At 44.7% G+C, this 18,430-nt stretch overlaps 1 protein-coding gene across 1 annotated transcript in view; it reads right to left on the bottom strand.

The window, feature by feature from the left end:
• PDK1 (pyruvate dehydrogenase kinase 1) overlaps positions 1-18,430 on the bottom strand; it is a 621,992-nt gene that overhangs the window by 170,369 nt on the left and 433,193 nt on the right. The window contains exon 7 of the mRNA XM_069616223.1: positions 16,726-16,802. Coding sequence (XP_069472324.1) covers positions 16,726-16,802 — 77 coding nt within the window. The remainder of the gene's footprint in view (positions 1-16,725; positions 16,803-18,430) is intronic.

Here is an 18,430-nt window from a genome sequence, read left to right as displayed (position 1 = left end):
ACAGCATTTTTTACTATTGCCTAGTTTAACTACAACTTCGAATTGGAGGTGTTGTGACCTTTTGTGGCCAGAGCACGGTAAAGAGCATGGATGTCCTACTTACAGTCTTCAAAGAGGGTGAAGGGAGGAGTAGGTTTAAGCCAGCAGTTCTAGGGCCGTTGGGGTGGAGAGAGACTTTGCTCTCTCCACCCCACCGGCCCTAGAACTACCGGATTACAAAAACATTCACACACTTGTCACAAACTAGATGTGTTTGCTCTAGCTCTATTAAACACAAAACACAGATAAACACTCCCTTTTAGCATACTATACCAATGCGCTAGATTATGTTGCCACTGGATGTCCTCCCTGTCTCCAGTCTGTAGCAGCTGGTGTGCAACTGTCTAAATGCTTGATTTTGGGTTCCACAGTAAGTCTTGCATTTCCTCACTGTGTCAAAGCCTTGCTGTTTAAAATAAACTCAGCATCTTGCTACTACATGCCTTACAAAGTATGAACTGATTCTGTTAATTTCTTCTTGCATCGCTCTGACTCGTTGTACTGTTGCCAATCCTGCCTCTTATTGCGCAGCTGACAAGCAACCACATGACTGTATTTCTGTCACATCCCAGGGAAGATCTCCTTGATGTACCATTACAAACTTATTTACTTGGTAGATGGCGCTTGCCTTAGACACTAGATGCAAGCTGGTCACTTGTTAAGCTGCATGTCCTCTAGGTTGTAATAGAAAGGACCCACATTTACATTAAGTTCTGTGCGCAGATAACTAGACTTGTAGCATTAATGAGAACATTCACGTGGAAAGAAACTCTTACAATATACACTGACTCAAGTCATGCTTTCGCAGTTGTAAATGATGTGATGAGATGCTCAATGAGTCACAAGCCAAATCCATTATGGTTTTATATTATAAAAATGATGTTACAATAACACACAAATGTGGATTGTAGTGTATACCTTTCCTTCAAGCTTAATCTTTGAGGGCGCTCCCAACCCTAGCCCAGTCTCCCAACTCCAGCAGACTAATGCAGTGCAAATTCACTAAAAGCAGGATTACCCTTACTGTATTGCTCTATCCTTGTCCTATTGAGGGCCTGAAGGCTATGACCTTACCTCTCCGACTCCCCACAGGAACTTCATAGCAGTGTAATCTGATTGGCTTGGCACCCTTTTGCTCCAGATGACAGACTGTCTTCCTTTTCTCAAGGTGAGGGGTTTTCTTCTCCCCCTTGACCTCTCTCTGGCTTTGCCTCCCAATATGATTCCCTTTCATTCCATTTACAATTATTTTGCGTTCTTCGCTATCGTTGTCGTAGCGCCCCTGTGTCCCAATCTTTTCCTCCAGGACTCACCAGCTTTCCGCAGTGCTCTTTGGTTCACTCGCGGTAAACAGGGAGTGGCCTCTCAGTGCTCCGCCTCCAGTTTGTGGGTCCAGCGTCTTCACTCGCTGGCTTCCACATCCTTCGTGGCTCTTGCCTGCTGGTTGAGCTTTCTCTGTGTTCCTCTGGCTGAGGCGCTTTTCTCTGGTTTCCACAGCCACTGGCCAGACTTGCCTTCTTCCTCTGGTGCAGTCCTAGCATGGCACACCATTGTTGCAGCCTTCCTCCTTCTGCCTTGAGCTGGTTGGCTCCACCGACTCCTCCACAGTGGTTCAGCAGTCCCTCAATTGACCTCAAATGGACGTGGCTTCCCCAGGAAGCTCTCCCTGTGTTCATTCAGGATCTTCCTTTTAAATCTCCTGGCACTTGTCAAGCGCTTCCAACTACTGGAGTGCATTCTGTAGTTATCGGCATCATAGATCTACATTGCTCCCTTCAGCCACCTCGTCTCAGTATTCTTATGTATATGGAAATGTTGGGCTTTCCTAGGTTTTCTTTCTACATGATATGGGAAGAGGTCTTCAGCAGGCAGGTTTTGTGGGCAGTAGAGGTAACATTTTCAATAAGACATAAAAGTTTGGGATATAGAAGTAACATCCCTAAAAGGGAAATGGGGGTATGTGCTGTCACTTGATGGTGCCATGTTATCTGCATGAGGGCCACCCCCCCCCATGTGGTCCTCCCTCATATAGCCGCCCGTAGGGTCAGGATCAGGTAGCAGCTGCCGTCCCCTGGCCACATGGGGAGAGGCTATCCCTGGTAAAGGAGTCATGACATCATAAGATTCATCACACAACTTTCCTCCAAATCTCACCCCTACCAACACACATACTGGCACTTTTCTCCTTCAGCCACCTGCCTCTCTCCTCTCTCCTACTTTCAACCTGCCTCCTTTGCTCCCTCCAGAATTACCTCCAACCACTCTCCCACTTACAATTAATTGGTACCCTTTTTTCCATCCCAACACTTTACCTCTCCTCTAAACAAAGTGTCCTCCAAGTCCTCCTCCGGCAGCTACACACCCCTCTCAATGGTTCTCTGACCTCACCCGTACACTTCTCACAGTGAACTGACTTTGCTGGCTTTGTAGAGCCATCTTCTTCCAGCCGAGAAGTTTCCCTCTGCTCCCATTGACTGGTAGGGTCAGCCGATACCATGGGCCACTCTCTGAGCTATCCCTTTGTGGTCGGGACTTCCCCTGGTAGTCTTCATAAAGACCTCTAGCTCAACCCCATTTTCAGCCTCCATCTTGGCATGAGGTCCATGCTGCCACTGTGATTGCTTGTTTTCTGTTCCCTTCGTGGATAAATTAAGTGTTTGCCTAAAAAGGGTTTGGGGAGGGTTTCTTGGTCTCCCCTAGTGCTGGCAGCTCTCTGTTGCTTTCATCCCCTCCACTGCTGCCACGCTGCTTTCCTATAGCCAGTCTGGGGTTTGTAGGTGTTTGGTCTTCAATTCAGCTTCTGAAGGGGTAAGCAAAGTCAGTTCCTCCTACACCAGATTGGGTTGTGTCAGTCAGGCCCAGGTGCACTGTGGTACTTGTAATGTTTCTCCAGATGCTGCTGTTTCCTGGGAACCATTATCCACCCTAGGGGTCTAAATAGTTTTGTGCATATTGGTCATTTTAGTTTTTTGGAACCATCTGAATTAATACAATAAATGGCTGGTCAAGATAGAGACTGATCAGCATTGGGACAGAAAAAGATTCACCAATGTGCATGTGTGGCTCTAAGTAAATCAGGGAGCCAGTGACTGGAGTCCTCCTCAATGTCCACACACACCCTGTGGCGTCAGCTTGGCTCTTGCTTTGCCCTAGTAGGCTGCCTTCCCCAGGTTTAGTGGGGTATCTGCCCCTCCCTCTACCCCTGCAGGGTCAAACCCATGACCATGTCACAATGATTATGGAACATTATGGAAAAAGCCGGGTTTCCCGACCTCAGAGGGAACGCACATACAAAATCTGTATGTCTCTGCCCTTGAAGCATGTTCAAATGTTGCCAAATAATTTTCTACTGTTGCTCACCAACCCCTCAAAAATGAAGTTACAGAAGGAAATTAGTTGACTGATAAAACAGCTGGGAAGCAGCTCTTTCCAGCGCTCAATCTGTACATATATTTTTCAAAACTAACTGAACGTAGCAGCCTCCTTTAGTTTCACGGAAGGAACTTGCTAAAAGACTGCATAATAAACGAGATATTGAAAAAACGATCATGGCATGTTGCAAGATGCCCTTTATATCTTGCACACCACTGATACTCACCGGACGGCTGCCTGGTTGTACTGAGGGATTTGTTGCCCTGTTTTGCCTACATGCACCACGGGGTGACGCATGTGGCCAAAGGAGGGATGGTTGCTACTGTTGAATGAAATTGTTATTCAACTTACTTTTTCTACATGGCTCAACAGTATTTTAAACAATGCATTATTTGGCAGAAATACATTTGTAAAGCAATGAAAACACGCACTGGAGCACACGCCCCTCCATGGGAACCTTTAGTAAATATTCAGATCAATGTCATCCAAATGCAGCAAGTCCTGAAAGAAATGTTTTCATGATGGGTAGAAGTGTACCTTGCAGAAAGGCAAATACAAAGACAGTGTTGAAAATGCTTATGAAAGACTTTGTTCCAAGGTGGGGCCTTAACCATAATATGGGTACACACTTTACACACAACTGTTAAGGAGTTTTGTACAGCTTTAGAGATTCATCAAAAACTCCACTGTCTAGATCATCCGAAATCACCAGGGGCAGAGGAAATACAAAATGATATAGTGAAAAATAAATATGTATGAAACAACTCTAAGATGGCCAGATACACTCCTATTAGCACAAGGCGCATGTGTAACAAAAAACTGGTTCCAGTTACCGTGAAATACTCATGGGTCATAGAAAAAGCACCTTTTCATCACCACTAGCTTTAACACAGATTAATGTTCACCTAATTGATTAGAGAATGATGAACTATTGCCAAGCACTAATGAAATGTGTTTTATCTAACCATTCACAGGTGGAGGAGGCATTAGTAAAGGACCCATGGCAATCATATCAGTCACTGGAGCATGGGCATTGGATCTGTGTACCGGTAAACAACTGAAAGGCTTCCCAAACACCACATTGGAGGGTTCCAACCAGGTCCTGCTGACCATAAGCACTGCTGTTAGTGCCAAGGACTACCCACCTGGATACATCCCTCATACTGTAAGAGGACAGAGGCTCCTAAGGATGCTCCATCTTCTACCGACTGCTGGTGTTCAGTTTACATTACTACTGTTCATTATTGGACAAGTTGAGAGAAGAGGAACGCGCTGGAGGAAAGGAAGCTGGAGACAGGTGCCAGGAGCGCTGTTGTGCAGGAGAAAGATGGGGAGGCTGTGATCGGCTGTGCAGGGGTCCGGAGGTCCTGTTACCCTCCGGAGTGGGTCTGCTTCGTGGAAGCTGAGGAACTCATATTGACCCCAGGTGCCGCCGCGGGAAGCCAGGACAGCAAACGTGCTCTCTGCTGGAGGACTGAGGGAGAGGCATAGTCTGGGGAAGCCGGAAGCCGAAGAAGCCTGGAGATGCCCGTTGCAAAGACCGCCAAGCAGAAGGGCGCTGCTGTGTGCGACCGATGAATGTAAAGCAGTTACACACTCATACGGGGGCGCTCCAGTAACCCATAAAGTCCTTTGTGAATGTCAATCAAACTGAAAGTAACTAAAAGTACTTTTGAATGCTGGAGCAAGTACTTTTAAGATACCAAGTGAACTGAAACGTATTGAAAGCACTTTTGCATACCGCACAGAGTACAAAGCAAATTGAATAATCATAGATGGACCAAAAGCAAAGTATTACACGAGACAGAAATCAAATAATGTATTGTATGAAACAAGCATTAACAAAGTCAAGAGAATACCAAGAAGGGTATGAAAATGAGAAAACAAGTATTGGCCCACAGTTAAGAGGGGCCCATGAAACAAGGGTATTACCCAAATTGGTCGTTTACAATTGTTCGAATGAACAATTGACTGAATTTAAAGGGTCACAATTGACCTTTTCACAATTGACCGAATATATATATATATATATATATATATATATATATATATATATATATATATATATATATATATATATATATATATATATATATATATATATATATATATATATAGGTTTTGGGGGGTTTGGCTTTGGGTGGGGGGTTCCCCCCACATATATGTTACAATTAACCTTCACAATTCGGTCAATTGTGAAAAGGTCAATTGTCATTCGAGCAGTTGTAAAACGATCAATTCTTATACAACCGAAACAAGTACTGACAAGGTCAAGAGAATAACAAGAAGGGTGTGAAAATGAGAGACCAAGTATTGTCCCAAATCTAGAAGGGGCACACGAAACAAATATTGGCAAAGTCAAGAGAATACAAACAAGGTTATAAAAAGGAGAACTCAAGAATTGCCCCAAAGCCCAGTGGGTGGGGGCAGGAATTGCAGGCTAAGAGGAAACCTGTGTTGGCAAGAGCTAGAGGACTACAGAAAAGTATAACAAAGTGCATATTGGCTAAGCAAGTCACGGTACAGTGTCTGAAGCGTGTGACACCAGGGAAGCAACTAAACATCACTGTCAGATGGAAACAGTGGGCAATTGGTGATGGAAACAGTAAGAAGGGGTATCAGTTGCGTGACATGTAATGGGTGGACTGTGTGGTTTGACGACTGCTCCTAGATCGAGTGCCCTACATGGAAGAAGCCAATGAAAGTATGTCTAAAGAAGTTTATGTTTTGCAACAGCCTGAAATGGGAAATTGAAGTAAAGAAGCAGAATTGTTTAAGTCAACTGGTACAAGTCCTTGATCTTAAAGGGAAATATTTGGAACTTTGGGTAGGGGAAGCTGATCCTAAGCCAAGATCTGGAAGGAGCTCTGAACTTTCCTTTGAACACTACTCTTTTGATGTGGACATCCCTACACATTGTATATAGTTAGCTGTGAGGGCAAGTAAAGGTTTTGCACACAGACCTTTGATTTGGACTTCCTGACACAGGCTATCATTAGTTTTCTTTAGGTAGGCGAATCCCACCTTCGCATAGGGCAAGTTAGGCTTAACTACATCCTACATTTTAAGTTAAATAAAACTTTTGAAACCAAATTTGAATCTGTTGTCTGTGTCTACTCCAGGATGTCTTCACACTCAGCTGCCGTCCCAGGTGAAGACATCTTACTCTGAGTCAAGCCCTCCTTATGGGTAAACTGCAGGCAAGACTGCTTCTTATTGCGCTTAGCCATGCAGAGGGCGACCTCTACAGTCTGATCAAATCGAGGGGAGAAGCACAAGTGGAAGCTGCAGCCCAACGAGGCCAGCCACAGGGTGTTTCACAGGCAAAAGTGCAGAGGCACGGCAGTACCCCCACATCAAAGCGGCCTCCTGGTCGCGCCGCAGATAGAACATTTCGATGGGGTCAGTTCCCACAGTGACCACTCTCTATATCATGGGTACAGCTGAACTTGCAAAGCAGGAATCAGGAATGCCAAATATATGCCCCCAGCACAGTATGACACCCAGCCTGCCCCGAGGAATCCGAAATGGGGAAGCAGCAGTATTAGGGATTCTGTCTTCTCAACCCACAAGCAAAAATGCAACACCAAAGATCTGCACCCTCCACACCAACAATGACTTTTAGAGAAGCAGCCAGGCAGCACACAAGTTTATTTTCGGGCCCGCACAGTAACCACAAGTGCGGTGCCAATCAGGGGGAGCGAGGCCGTTGCCTTAATTAGGTGCCAGTATTACTCCGGCCCCCCGCCGCCAAGCCGAATCTTAACATGGGCAAAGGCCGGCAGTCCTCCCCTGTCCGCCCTGTCTCCTGCAGGTTGGCTGCAGTCTGCACACCAGGCCACCTGTACCGCGGTTCAAAATCGGCCCCACTGGAGCAATGGCAGGCACTGACATAGGAGTGTATCGAAGTCCTTCAAGAAGCTCTGCCTGCCGCCACGCTTCTCAGCCAGACACGCAGGCTGCCATGCTGCGCTCACCTACATGATTCAAGCTGGTATTCTTCAGGACAGCAGACCACCACAAAATGTCCCCCACAGAGGCTCCAGGTAATCTAATCGTGGATGGCCTATATACCCGGTGCTGGCAGCAGATGGCCTCCCACCCTACTGGCACCACCACAGAGCTCAAAGAGCAGCGGCCCTCATGGTCGTAAGCGCTCTGCCATGAATAGGAATTTATAATACTTTATGAAGGAAGGCATGTTTGTTGGCACAGGGAATTGGCAGTGGCCACAAGATAATGTGTTTAGAAAGTGGTAGGGCCCTTACAGCACTCGAACGGGATGGGATATAGAGTGATGTATACAATGTGATCAAGTGGAGCAAGGTTTTGTAAGCAGGAGAGGTTTCTCTACCCTGATAAGATGGAAATGTGCTGGTTTCCGAGGACAAACGTCTACTATGATCAATTGTTCATTAGTGCACTACAAAGGAATGAAAAGGTAGAAAAGAGGACTGCAATAAACGGACTGTTCATTTTGCAATAACGAAATTGAAGAATGTAATTTGTTTTTGACAGAAGTTATATTTTAATGTCAGAAGGTAGCTCCAGTGGTGGGGGCTAGATTGAGAAGTCGTGTAAGAAGAAGAAATTACAAAGTTTGAGAGGGCCACTAAAAAAGGGACCAGAGTTGGGGAGTACGAGGTGATCGAGTAAGTGGGGTTGGGCAGGGATGTGGCTATGGGTGGGTTGGAGTCTAGACATGAATAGATTTAAACAAGGATAGAAGGAACTTGAAGAAATGGTCCTGCATAGTGAACCAGCCAGCACTGAGACAGTGAGAAGAGGGGGGATGGATTGTAAAGCATAATGGTTGAAAAGTTAAACATTTTGTTAGGGGGGAAACTAAGTTTAGAGGGAGGCCACAGGAAGCTTGATCAATAGTCAAGACGACTGAGTTGAACGTCGGAATAAGTGTTTTGGTGGTGTGTTCGGTAAGAAGGGGAAACAGTTTTCTAAAATGTAAGATCACAGTCTATAATGACTCAGAGGCTATGTGCCTGAGGGCATGGGAAGAAGAGTTTGGAATGAAAGGATATGGGGTAAAGGGTTGAGCATAATGAGCAAGGAGGTAGATCATTTCAGTCTGCCGAAACCTCCATTAATTAAAGCATTTTGCCAACAGTTCCAGGAGCAATCTTCTTGTGTAACTGATGTGCTCCAGACATGCACAAAAGGTCTAGGCACCAGAAACAAACAAAAATAGTTGGTCCAAAAGGTGGGTAAGGAGTGCAAGCCTTAGGAATAGCCAGATTCTGTAACTCGTGCATCTGTAATTCTCCCAGGGTGTCTCTGCAGCCCGAGAGATAGGAGTCCATTACCATTGTCAAATGGTGCAGAGGATCCTGAAAGGGGTTTCCAAGCTAAAGGTCCCAATCGTTTGACAACCAGAGGTGATCGTCCCGGATCCATTTAGGGTTCTGCATTGTATTGTCTAGGGGAAACCTCAGTTTAGTCTCAATCTGCAACCAAGTGAAGTAGTATGCCGTGCAAATATAGCCGCGTCATGGGTACCTTAAGCATGCATGCAACCATGAGCCACGGCATATGCTGGAACCACCAAGCCGAGGTCTGATCATGACTCATGGCCAAGACATCTGATAAATGTTTCTGTGTCAGAAATGGCTTCCCTGCCTAGGAGTCCCATAAAAAAAACCTGTGAACTCCTGCCTTTGAGTTGACATCAGTGTAGATGTTTTGGGGTTCATGGAGGCCCAAATGAAAACATGAAGTCCAATAGAAGTTGTAGGCGACATGCCATTTGATCTGGCAAACCCACTCTGACCAGCCATTCCTCTAGATACAGGTACAGGTGTATCCCCTTCAGTCAGAGGTAGGACGCCACCGCAGCCATTAGCTTCGTAAAAACCCTGGGGGCTGAGCTGAGGCACAAGGGCAATACCTGATATTGGAAATGGAGTAGAAGCTTGACCTCCTCTCCTGACAGGGGAACATGTTCTATTGCCACAATCTGTAAGAGCTTTTGAATCTCTTGCTGGTGGGGCTCTGAACACTGCTGAGGAAGGGGCATGGAAAATGGAAGAAAGGGGTTGCGGGCAATAATGCTTCCTTACCAATGAAAGTGCCCAGGAATCATTGGTTATCAATGTCCAAATGGCACAAGTGGTGGTGTACCTTGCCGGGTCCCCCCAATGGGCATGCTGTGGCTATAGAGCTTCATGTCACTTTGATGTTTTTGGTTTGAGGGAGGGAGAGGGCTGGGAGAAGAATCATCTGGGTGAAGGGCAAGGCTGTTTCTTGCGGGATGTTCTAGGGCACCTTTCGGCCTGATTGCATTGGTTGTGAAAACCCTCCAAAACGTCCAGTGTATTTTATTTTAATTTTCGTTTAGCACTGGCCCTACCCAGAGGGTCTAGGAGTGCCTTACATGGGTTCAAAGTTTGAAATGGTGGGAGTTGAAAACGAAGTTATAAAATGCTTTAAGGATAGAAATATAAGGATAGGCAAGTGGAAGCAGAGGAGGAGGGAAGGGTTATGGGGGGTAAACAGAGGGAACCGCTATCTCTACTGTTCCGCGAAGCCTGACTTAGTTGGAGCTCTCGCAGCGACTGTTAGGGAGTTTGCTGTCTGAGAGCTGTTTTTTCTTATTGCGGTCCTTGTGTGTGCAAGGGCTGAAAAGCTAGACCCCGTAAAAGGGAGATCCAGAAATGTTTTCTGGACATCAGCTTCAGACTTGGTGGCCCTTAGCAGAGCCTGACGTTGCAAAGCTGCTCCTGCAGCCATACCACATGCTGCAGTGTCAAGCTGGTGGTATAAGACCATCAGGTCTTGTCCAATGTGGCATATCTCTGCGAGGCCTGAATGGAAACTAGCTTGATACACATCCGGTAGCAAAGATTCATAATCTCCCAACTGTATCCATAATTTTAAATTTGCTGTTGCCATAACCGCCTCTATGCTAGCCGGTCTCAGACTGAGGGAAGCGCTCTGATAAAACATCTTGCCAGCTGCATCCAGAACAGGATCATCTCGACCTAGTGGGCTTTGAGAGTAAGAGAAGGCTGATGATGAAGTATTACCCAAAAAAACAGAATGAGAAAATAATGAGGGGGAAAAGAACAAGTTCTTTTGGTCAAATTTTTATGAGATTATTTACCATTTGTATTAATAAATAGCTGGGGGGTCGGGTAAGGGTAAAACTTAAGGTAGCGGGAAGTGGGGTGGGAGATGCCGGAGGTCTCCCATTGCAGTATTAAAAAAAATAAAGTGCAAAAAGCCCAAAAACATTTTTGTAATTCAACCAAAAATACCTCAGTCTTTTCCATCGCTGTTGCCACAAGGGTTTCATGCGCTGAAGGTTGTACCATTAAGCAGAGTTTCCCTCCTGGAAGAGAACAGTGACGATTGCCCACCTTCATGGCTACAGGAGGAACAGACACTGATTTTGGCCATAGCTTAACAGCCTCACTTGCGACATCGGGCTGGAGGTAAATGTCAGATTTCTCTTCTATAGATGCCCCTGAAGAGCCCGTTGGGGCCCAACTGCTCTGGGGCACTGAAAGTGGTGCAGCCGAGAAGCCCCGGGCACTGGGAGACCAGTTCACCCTAGGAGAAAAGAGGGAAGGGCCAGTGACCCCAGAGGAGTTGGAGGCACAAACCCATCAGAGCGTCCTGCTCCTGTGAAACCGCACAGTGCTGGAGACAGTTACCGCTGGAGAATGATGCTGCACCATTGAATCCGCAGCTATGGTGCGGTTATGGACACCAAAAAATTTAAAGCACGAACCTCAGAAGATTGGTGCTCAGAACTCGCCACAGCCAGAGACCTCTGTGATCCCTCAAGCGAAGACCTGGTAACTGGTGCAGAATGAGCCTTGAGACAAGTCCTAGTACATGGCAACGTGCCTTGGGAGACAGTGTCCCTGGCCAAGCCCTCAAAGAGGCCAAAGTCTGCTCGGACCAAAGTCTGGTGGCAGACCCTGAAGGATGCTCTGGGCAGTCACCAGAAGCAGTTTCCACAGATGCTTCGGGGTGCTCCTCTGTGGAGCAGTGGCTAACCACTACAAAAGCAGAATGGGCCTTACCAATTAAGTCCACTCCCAGGAAAGAGTAGTGTGTGTGGGGTGCAGAGGAGAAAAAAAGGCTTCCTCAAAGCCATTGAGCTCCTGAGGTGATCCAAAGGACTGACCTTGGTCACGGATGGGTCAAAGAATACTCCAAATCTCAGACATTTAGAGGGTTTTTATTTGAATTTCAGGGCTCTAGGACTATCCCCCTCACTGTCTCGAATGGAAATCCTGAATCCTCCCTAGCTCAGACATCCCTACTCCCCAGGGTAGGGTATACTGAATATTGACCCGCCACTGTCTAGGTTCTGGCAGACTAGATCTAACTAACCCCTCCTCTGAGACTTCCGTGACTGACCCTACACAATCCAGGGTTAGTTATTTATAGATGGATGCTGGATTGTGCCTTCCAGATAATCGGCCAGATTCTGTCACCTTTCTATTAAGTCCCCGTGCTTCTCTGCTTCTCACTTCCTAACGTTCCCTTCTTACTACACTTCTTTCACCAACCCGACCCGCCTTCTCTATCCCTTGCATCTTCCTTCTCGGTCCCTACAATGTCTCCCACTCTTTTCAATTCCTGCCTCTACCCTTTGATCGTATTCCTGCTTCATAATAATACTGCTACTCACTCCTCCACACTGCTACTCCACCCATCCTTCTACTCAAACACCTACCTTTCACTCGCAAAAGCACTCTTCATTCACTTCCTACACTCCTTCTAAACACACTTGCCACTTTATTAAGCACACATACAATGCAGTACCACTTGCACTCACTAACCAATGTCTCAACTGCTCCAAAAAGTGCCTCCCCAATTCACTTCACTGTCTTTCCTCCTGCTGCTGGTCTCGGTTTGTTTCCTCCTCTGACATCACCCGAACAACCCACAACTTCCTGCTTCCTCTTTAAACCCCCTCCCTGTCGTCTGGTTGATGTATTGTTCCTGACCAATCCGGCCCGGTCTTCCCCACCTGGGAGTTGTTCTATACAACAGAGTTTACATAAAGTACCTTAAGTCGCACCCCCTTCTCCTGCATGAGGAAGCTGCAGATCAACAACAGTGTCTGTACAGTGTCCCAATTCATATTAGGGGGTCTGGCCTTAATACCCCTTAGGTAAGGCAAATAGTTTGTTGGGGGGTGGGGGGTTTATTTCAGGTCCCTGTAATCTTGAGGATCCACTCTGATCTCCTCAGAGGGTGTACTGAGGCTTTCCTGTGTAGCGCAGCTCTGGTGACTGCCGCGCAGGAGCTCCAGGTCCTCCTCTGTCACTTATTCTCCTGTACCGCTGCTTCTACACTGTTTGTGTAGACCTGCCGTTTGGGAAGCCAGATCTTTCTTTATAGTCCTGTTAGCCCTTAAGTGTTTGCGGAGCATTCCAAAGTTCTAGCAAGGAGTGCTCAGTACTTGTGCCTCATGGGTGTACTTCTCCAGCTTTGATTTCTCTAGAATGAAAAGAGACAACTTAACCAGCATTTGGGGGCATAGTGTGATGCATATAGGTACTGCACATAAACAAACTGGCGCATGGGTGGGGATGGGATGGGGTGTCAGAATTTCTGTCACCATACCCTCTGTGGTAGGATTGGCTCTGCATTCCTTACTGCTGGGCCTCCCACCCCAGGCTGAGAGGAGTTCCCATCCCCTTGTGGACAAGGTAAAAATACTGACCTCGTCACACCTTGAAAGTCTCCTCCGAGTTCGTCAGCATGTGCTTCAGGGATCTCTGAGAAAGCGCGTTGCAAAGCGCACAGGCATCTCAGCGATGAAGAAGGCCCAGGCACAACCTGCAACACACTGTGCACATGGTAAACCTTGTTTACCCACCATACACGGGAATGGAACTGAGGTGAGCTTAAGGAAAAACAAAAAATAGAAGATAAGGATACCACAGAAAAGCAATGAACTGAAGAAAAATGTCATTTGGTTTCCGATGCATGGAAGGGGACTAAGGGGTTTGTAGTGTGGGTGGAGCATAGTCGAGGGTGTGGCCATGCTATGCCCATGCATATTTTTAAAAAGAGAAGCACACCGCATTGCTATGCTTATGCTCATTTGGATGAGGAAATGGGGTAGGACAGATGAGTATGGGTCTCTAAGGCAGAAAGAGAAGAGATTGCTTGCAGCAAGTTAGGAGTGCGGGACACACACACAGATAACAGGGTGGGACTGATGTTCCACTGGCTCACAGCAGCAGAAGAGAGTGGAAAGGACAATCCAGGAAATCAGATTTGCACCTGGAGCTCATCTGATTACTCACAGGATACATGTGAGAAGGTGGGAGGGGCATCTCTCTCAACAGAAAATGGCCACTGGACCTTTCATCACTTCACTAGACCATGGATCTGCAGTAAAGGGGCTGAGACTAACATGCCATTTAACTAAACACCACTCCAAACAAAGATTATAGCTAACCAACCAAGAGCAGTGAAAGAACTAGAGGCATGGGAAGGGACCAGTAAATGGGAAGAAAAACAGGGCAACCAGTGCTGGAATTGCAGGAGTGAACAAGAGTGAAGAGGTGGAAAGTGAATTGAGAGTGAGAGTAACCTGGGAGGGAAGAACATCTACAAGAGTAAGAGGAAAGCAAGAAAGAGCTACAAAGAGACCGATGTGGGCTAACACTGTCAGTGGGCTTGAGAGTCTTCATGGAGACCCAGGCCAGTTCTCGAGGTGGCTAAGGACAGGGACCAAGACATGGTGGAGCCACCCCAAGGAAACTGTGCAGCAGTTGGATCCCTTGTGAATCCGGTCCGTGGCTATAGGGCTTGCTAGGGGCAAATTAGTATGAACTCCCTTGCAGAGAGTTGGACTGGCACTAAACATGCTTTTGCGTGCCCGGAGGCATTATAACCCCAAACCAGCAAGAGGTGAACGAGACACAATTTTTCAGGTATGGATTACAAAGAGTGAGGAGGGCAACATAACACTGTGAAAAGGACATGTGGCCAAGAAGCAACAGAGATCTATATTCTGGAGACTGTGTTGGGTTTAGGGAGGTTAGGCAAGTATTCAGCCCAATGGGTAAACCAGTACACTTTGTTTATCTTGTCTCAACACTGTTTAGTCAGACGACTCTCCAAGGAAAGAATCCGTCTTCTGATGAAGACAAATCACACACCCTACTGTTATTTATTCCAGTCAGCTCCTGTTTGTAAATATGTTATCTTTGAATCATTACTTCAGGAGCCTCATCGATCCGGCACATTATGAAATGTATTCTTGAGGGAAAAGCTCCTGGGTAAGATGTCAAAAGCACCCTCTGTGGCTTTATTAAATGGATTCAAGTCTTACAAGGATAATGTAAATATGCTCACTGGAAGTAAGACCACAGAGGAGTCTGGCTGTCACATTTTGGACTGTCGGTTAAAGGTCAAGGCAATTGTGAAACCGAAGTGTGGAAAGCACAAGGACAAGTAGAACAGCCGTGTTAGCTCGAACAATTTAAGAGGTACTGGTAGAGGCCCTGAATAGATGTTCCAGTTCAGAGAAAGAGGAGTTTTTACTTGATTCAGGATAGGTTTTATCCCATTCTCCTCACAGATAATGGTTTCACGATGAGAGACTATGCGTATTGCCCTAGCACACTATCTTCTACACCTTTGCCCTCATCCAATGGAGGTGTACTGCCCACATACAAAATTACTATCCTGTACAATAATTCTCAGATCCAGAGTTGTAAGAAACGAATAGTTCAAAGGTGACTCTTCAGTAACAATTTAATTGGTGTATCAACTCCAGCACAAGCTATCCAATACACACACTGCTGTAAACAACTGGCATTTGAGAAATTAAATAGCAGAGCATACAACTGCAACTTTTGTTTCCCCGCAATTGCGATGGTCAACAAAGCCCTGTTTCTGAACATTCAAATGAGTGCTGGTAGCAACAGGGCTATGGGTTAGGAACAGCGGAACCCTTTTTATATAAATATTGCCATTTGCAGCCATACCTGAACCATCATTTTTTGCAGGGTTGAGTTTTATTATCAACAAAAAGTTGTAAACCGCATATCTGCTAAAACAAAGTCAGGGCCACTATTTCCTATGGGAAGTTCAGGAAAGCAATTTGCTTTTCCTCCTTTGTAACTGCTGGTTTTGGGAGCAGGGTTTATTGAAACAAAGCCACTTTGAGTGATGCGGGGGCAAGTCCAATATGGAGTAGCCTGTTCGTTTTTGGATAATATGTGAGGTAAAGGGGCAGGCTCATCCTTCCTTTCTGATAAACAGGGCACAACACATTACCTCCAATGCAAAAAAGAGTTTGTAAACATTGGCGAGGGTTTCCAGTTTCATAATGTTAAGATCTTTTACTGACGTCCCCTTCTGCAAAGCTTGCAACAGGTCACACATGCCCTTACTTGTGGAGGTTCAGTCACAACATACACTGAACAATTCATATCTTTGTTCCTTGCTACAGAATGACAATTTTTATATCTCAATCCACTCACCGAGCTTAGCAAAGATGTAGCTTGTGTATTTGATGCTTTGCCATTATGACCAGTGAAAAGCTTTTTTCTGCGAGTTGGAATTAAAAGTCTAATATTCGTCAACTGCTGCAAAGGGAGCAATTTCCTGTGAATTTTCAATTGTGAAGTGATTTTATTTTAACAAATTGATTCATTTTGTAACAGTCTTTTTTAAAATCAAGAATCAATTCGTTTTCCTTGAATCATAGATCAGTAATTTGTTTAGAATCAATTAGTTTTTATAACTAACATTCATTTTAGCCTATTTCTCGGAGTGAACCTTTTAGGCAAAATGGGGCCGATTCACAATTTGCAAGCAAAACATTTGGGACTGAAATATGTTTAATTTTCTTTTGGACTAATTAAATTCCTCCAGCCCTAGTTAACAACTAGCAACTATCGACAAACTACAGTTTGAAAAAGGTCAGGAGAGGTCTACATGAAACCTTAAGTGTTGCACATTTAGTTAAGAGCAAGTTACTTTCTGTCTCCTGTTTGTAAGGCTTAATTAACAAAAGCAAGCTTTCATTGATATGGAGCCCTTACATTTAGCTGGATATTGGATAAAAGCACAAAAAAGAAAACTGTTGATCATGGACTGTCAATACATTAATCTGCCCTACATTGCATTGGGTAGTAAAAACCACTGTCACATTTATAAAATATAAAACATATGTTTTTCTACTAGCAAGACTCCAGTTAATAGTATTATTTTACAGAGAGAAGGAGGAGCCATCAACAGAAAGAAGGTAATAATACATCCCAAATATACAAGCAGATAAAGTGTTTCGTAGATTATGGACCCTAATGCACAAACCTTGAAAAGCTCAAAAACCATGTGATAGAGATGGGACGGCACATACACCATCTGCACCTTCTGCCCCTCCGACTTTGCTGGAAAGGAGAGTATACATTGTTAGGCAGTCTAAACATGCTTAAACCACAATACAGAAGCTAAAAAGCTCCATGCATAAAGGATAAAAGCTTACAATCCCCTAGAAAAACATTACAAATAAATACTGCTAACAGCAGGTGCAGGGAGTCACATGAATGCAGGTAATCATTACTAAAAAGGTCTATAGCGTCATGAGAACAGATTAAATACAAGCTATTTGTCAGAACCACATACGAAATAAAGACTTGTATAGATGTTACTTTCAGGTATGCAAGCATAATTCCCTTGTGGATTGCTACAGCATCTATCTAGTGATGTGACGAAAAAAAGGGTACAGTGTCATAAATGTGTGTTTTCTGGTCACAAACCAAAACCGGAAATCAATCATTTGACTCCTATTAGAACACAATCAAGTTCGGAGGTTCCTCTGTGACAGTAGTTACTAATGCCCTCACATTGCAACAAAACTTAATAGAAATTAGCAGGACAGAAAGAAAAAATCAGGAGCTTGATCACACAAAACCAAATCTCCTGTAATAGCCAAATTAAATTTCAACTATAACATTTCTATTGTTTCTATACGTTGACTCAGTGCGGGACAAAATTACATGTGTTTGTCCCTTTATGTATAAAACTTGAATTAATGGCAAAAAAGAAATGAGAACTGAGGCGCTGTACATTTAAAATCACATATGAATAAGACTTGGAACACAGTATTACATCAAAGATCTATAAATAGAGAGAAAGCTACTAACAATAATAAGTTATGTTTCGGTCATTACTATTTTGTACACTAACATTTAAAAAAATAGAAACAATGATAAAGGCAAAATAGTAAAACGTTACCAAACCGGAATACAACCATTATTGGTTAGAAGTAAAATGGGACTCGATGTCTAACAGTTTGGGACAGACCACGCCTTCAGAGGCAGAGCTGGAACAATTTGTAAAAGATTGGTCTCCTTATGTGATGCACAAACAAGCTCAAGAAATGATGGAAAAGGCTGCCATAAAGTATTCCAAGTTTTTTCTAATTTAAACGGAGTTCATACCTCTAGCAGAAACTATTTTATGTTATGAAGATTCATACTTCCAGGTTGGAGGAAGCACTCTTCTAGTCTTAGAATAGCAAGCAAGCCTATCATTGCAGTCACTTCTGTTTCTCTTAGAAAGATAGAGAACAGAAACTCCCTTCTTGATAAAATATAAAATTCTTCAGGGTGCTCTGGGCAGGACATTTGGTTATAGGTTTTCTCAAGATGTTTCCCGTAAGAAAAACATATCTTAGCAACAATGCAAATTCCTTAGAATCCTAGGAATTTTAAGGAGCTGGGCCTTTTAGCCATTTGGGAATTCTGTGACATCTGGTGTGAGTTCCAAATATCGCGGGACAATGCACTTGTTTAGGAACGAAGACTGGTAGGTCCTTTTCCACCGATAAAGAAAGAGTCTCCTTACATGCACCAAACATGTTGTACTGGGTTGCTAATGGTGGACTGCCTGCAGCAACATCATCACCAAAAATACATTCCAGTACGTTCTATCAGATGGGTTTTGAGGTTAGGATAGAGGTCTCAGCCTCAAACTATGAACATTGTTTTATTCTGAATTAAATGTAGGAAACATA

This window comes from Ambystoma mexicanum, chromosome 9 (genome assembly GCF_040938575.1).
Source record: "Ambystoma mexicanum isolate Mex_15411 chromosome 9, UKY_AmexF1_1, whole genome shotgun sequence".
Classification (NCBI taxonomy): domain Eukaryota; kingdom Metazoa; phylum Chordata; class Amphibia; order Caudata; family Ambystomatidae; genus Ambystoma; species Ambystoma mexicanum.
Note: the sequence above shows the minus strand (reverse complement) of the source record. Positions and strands in the feature narration are given on the sequence as shown.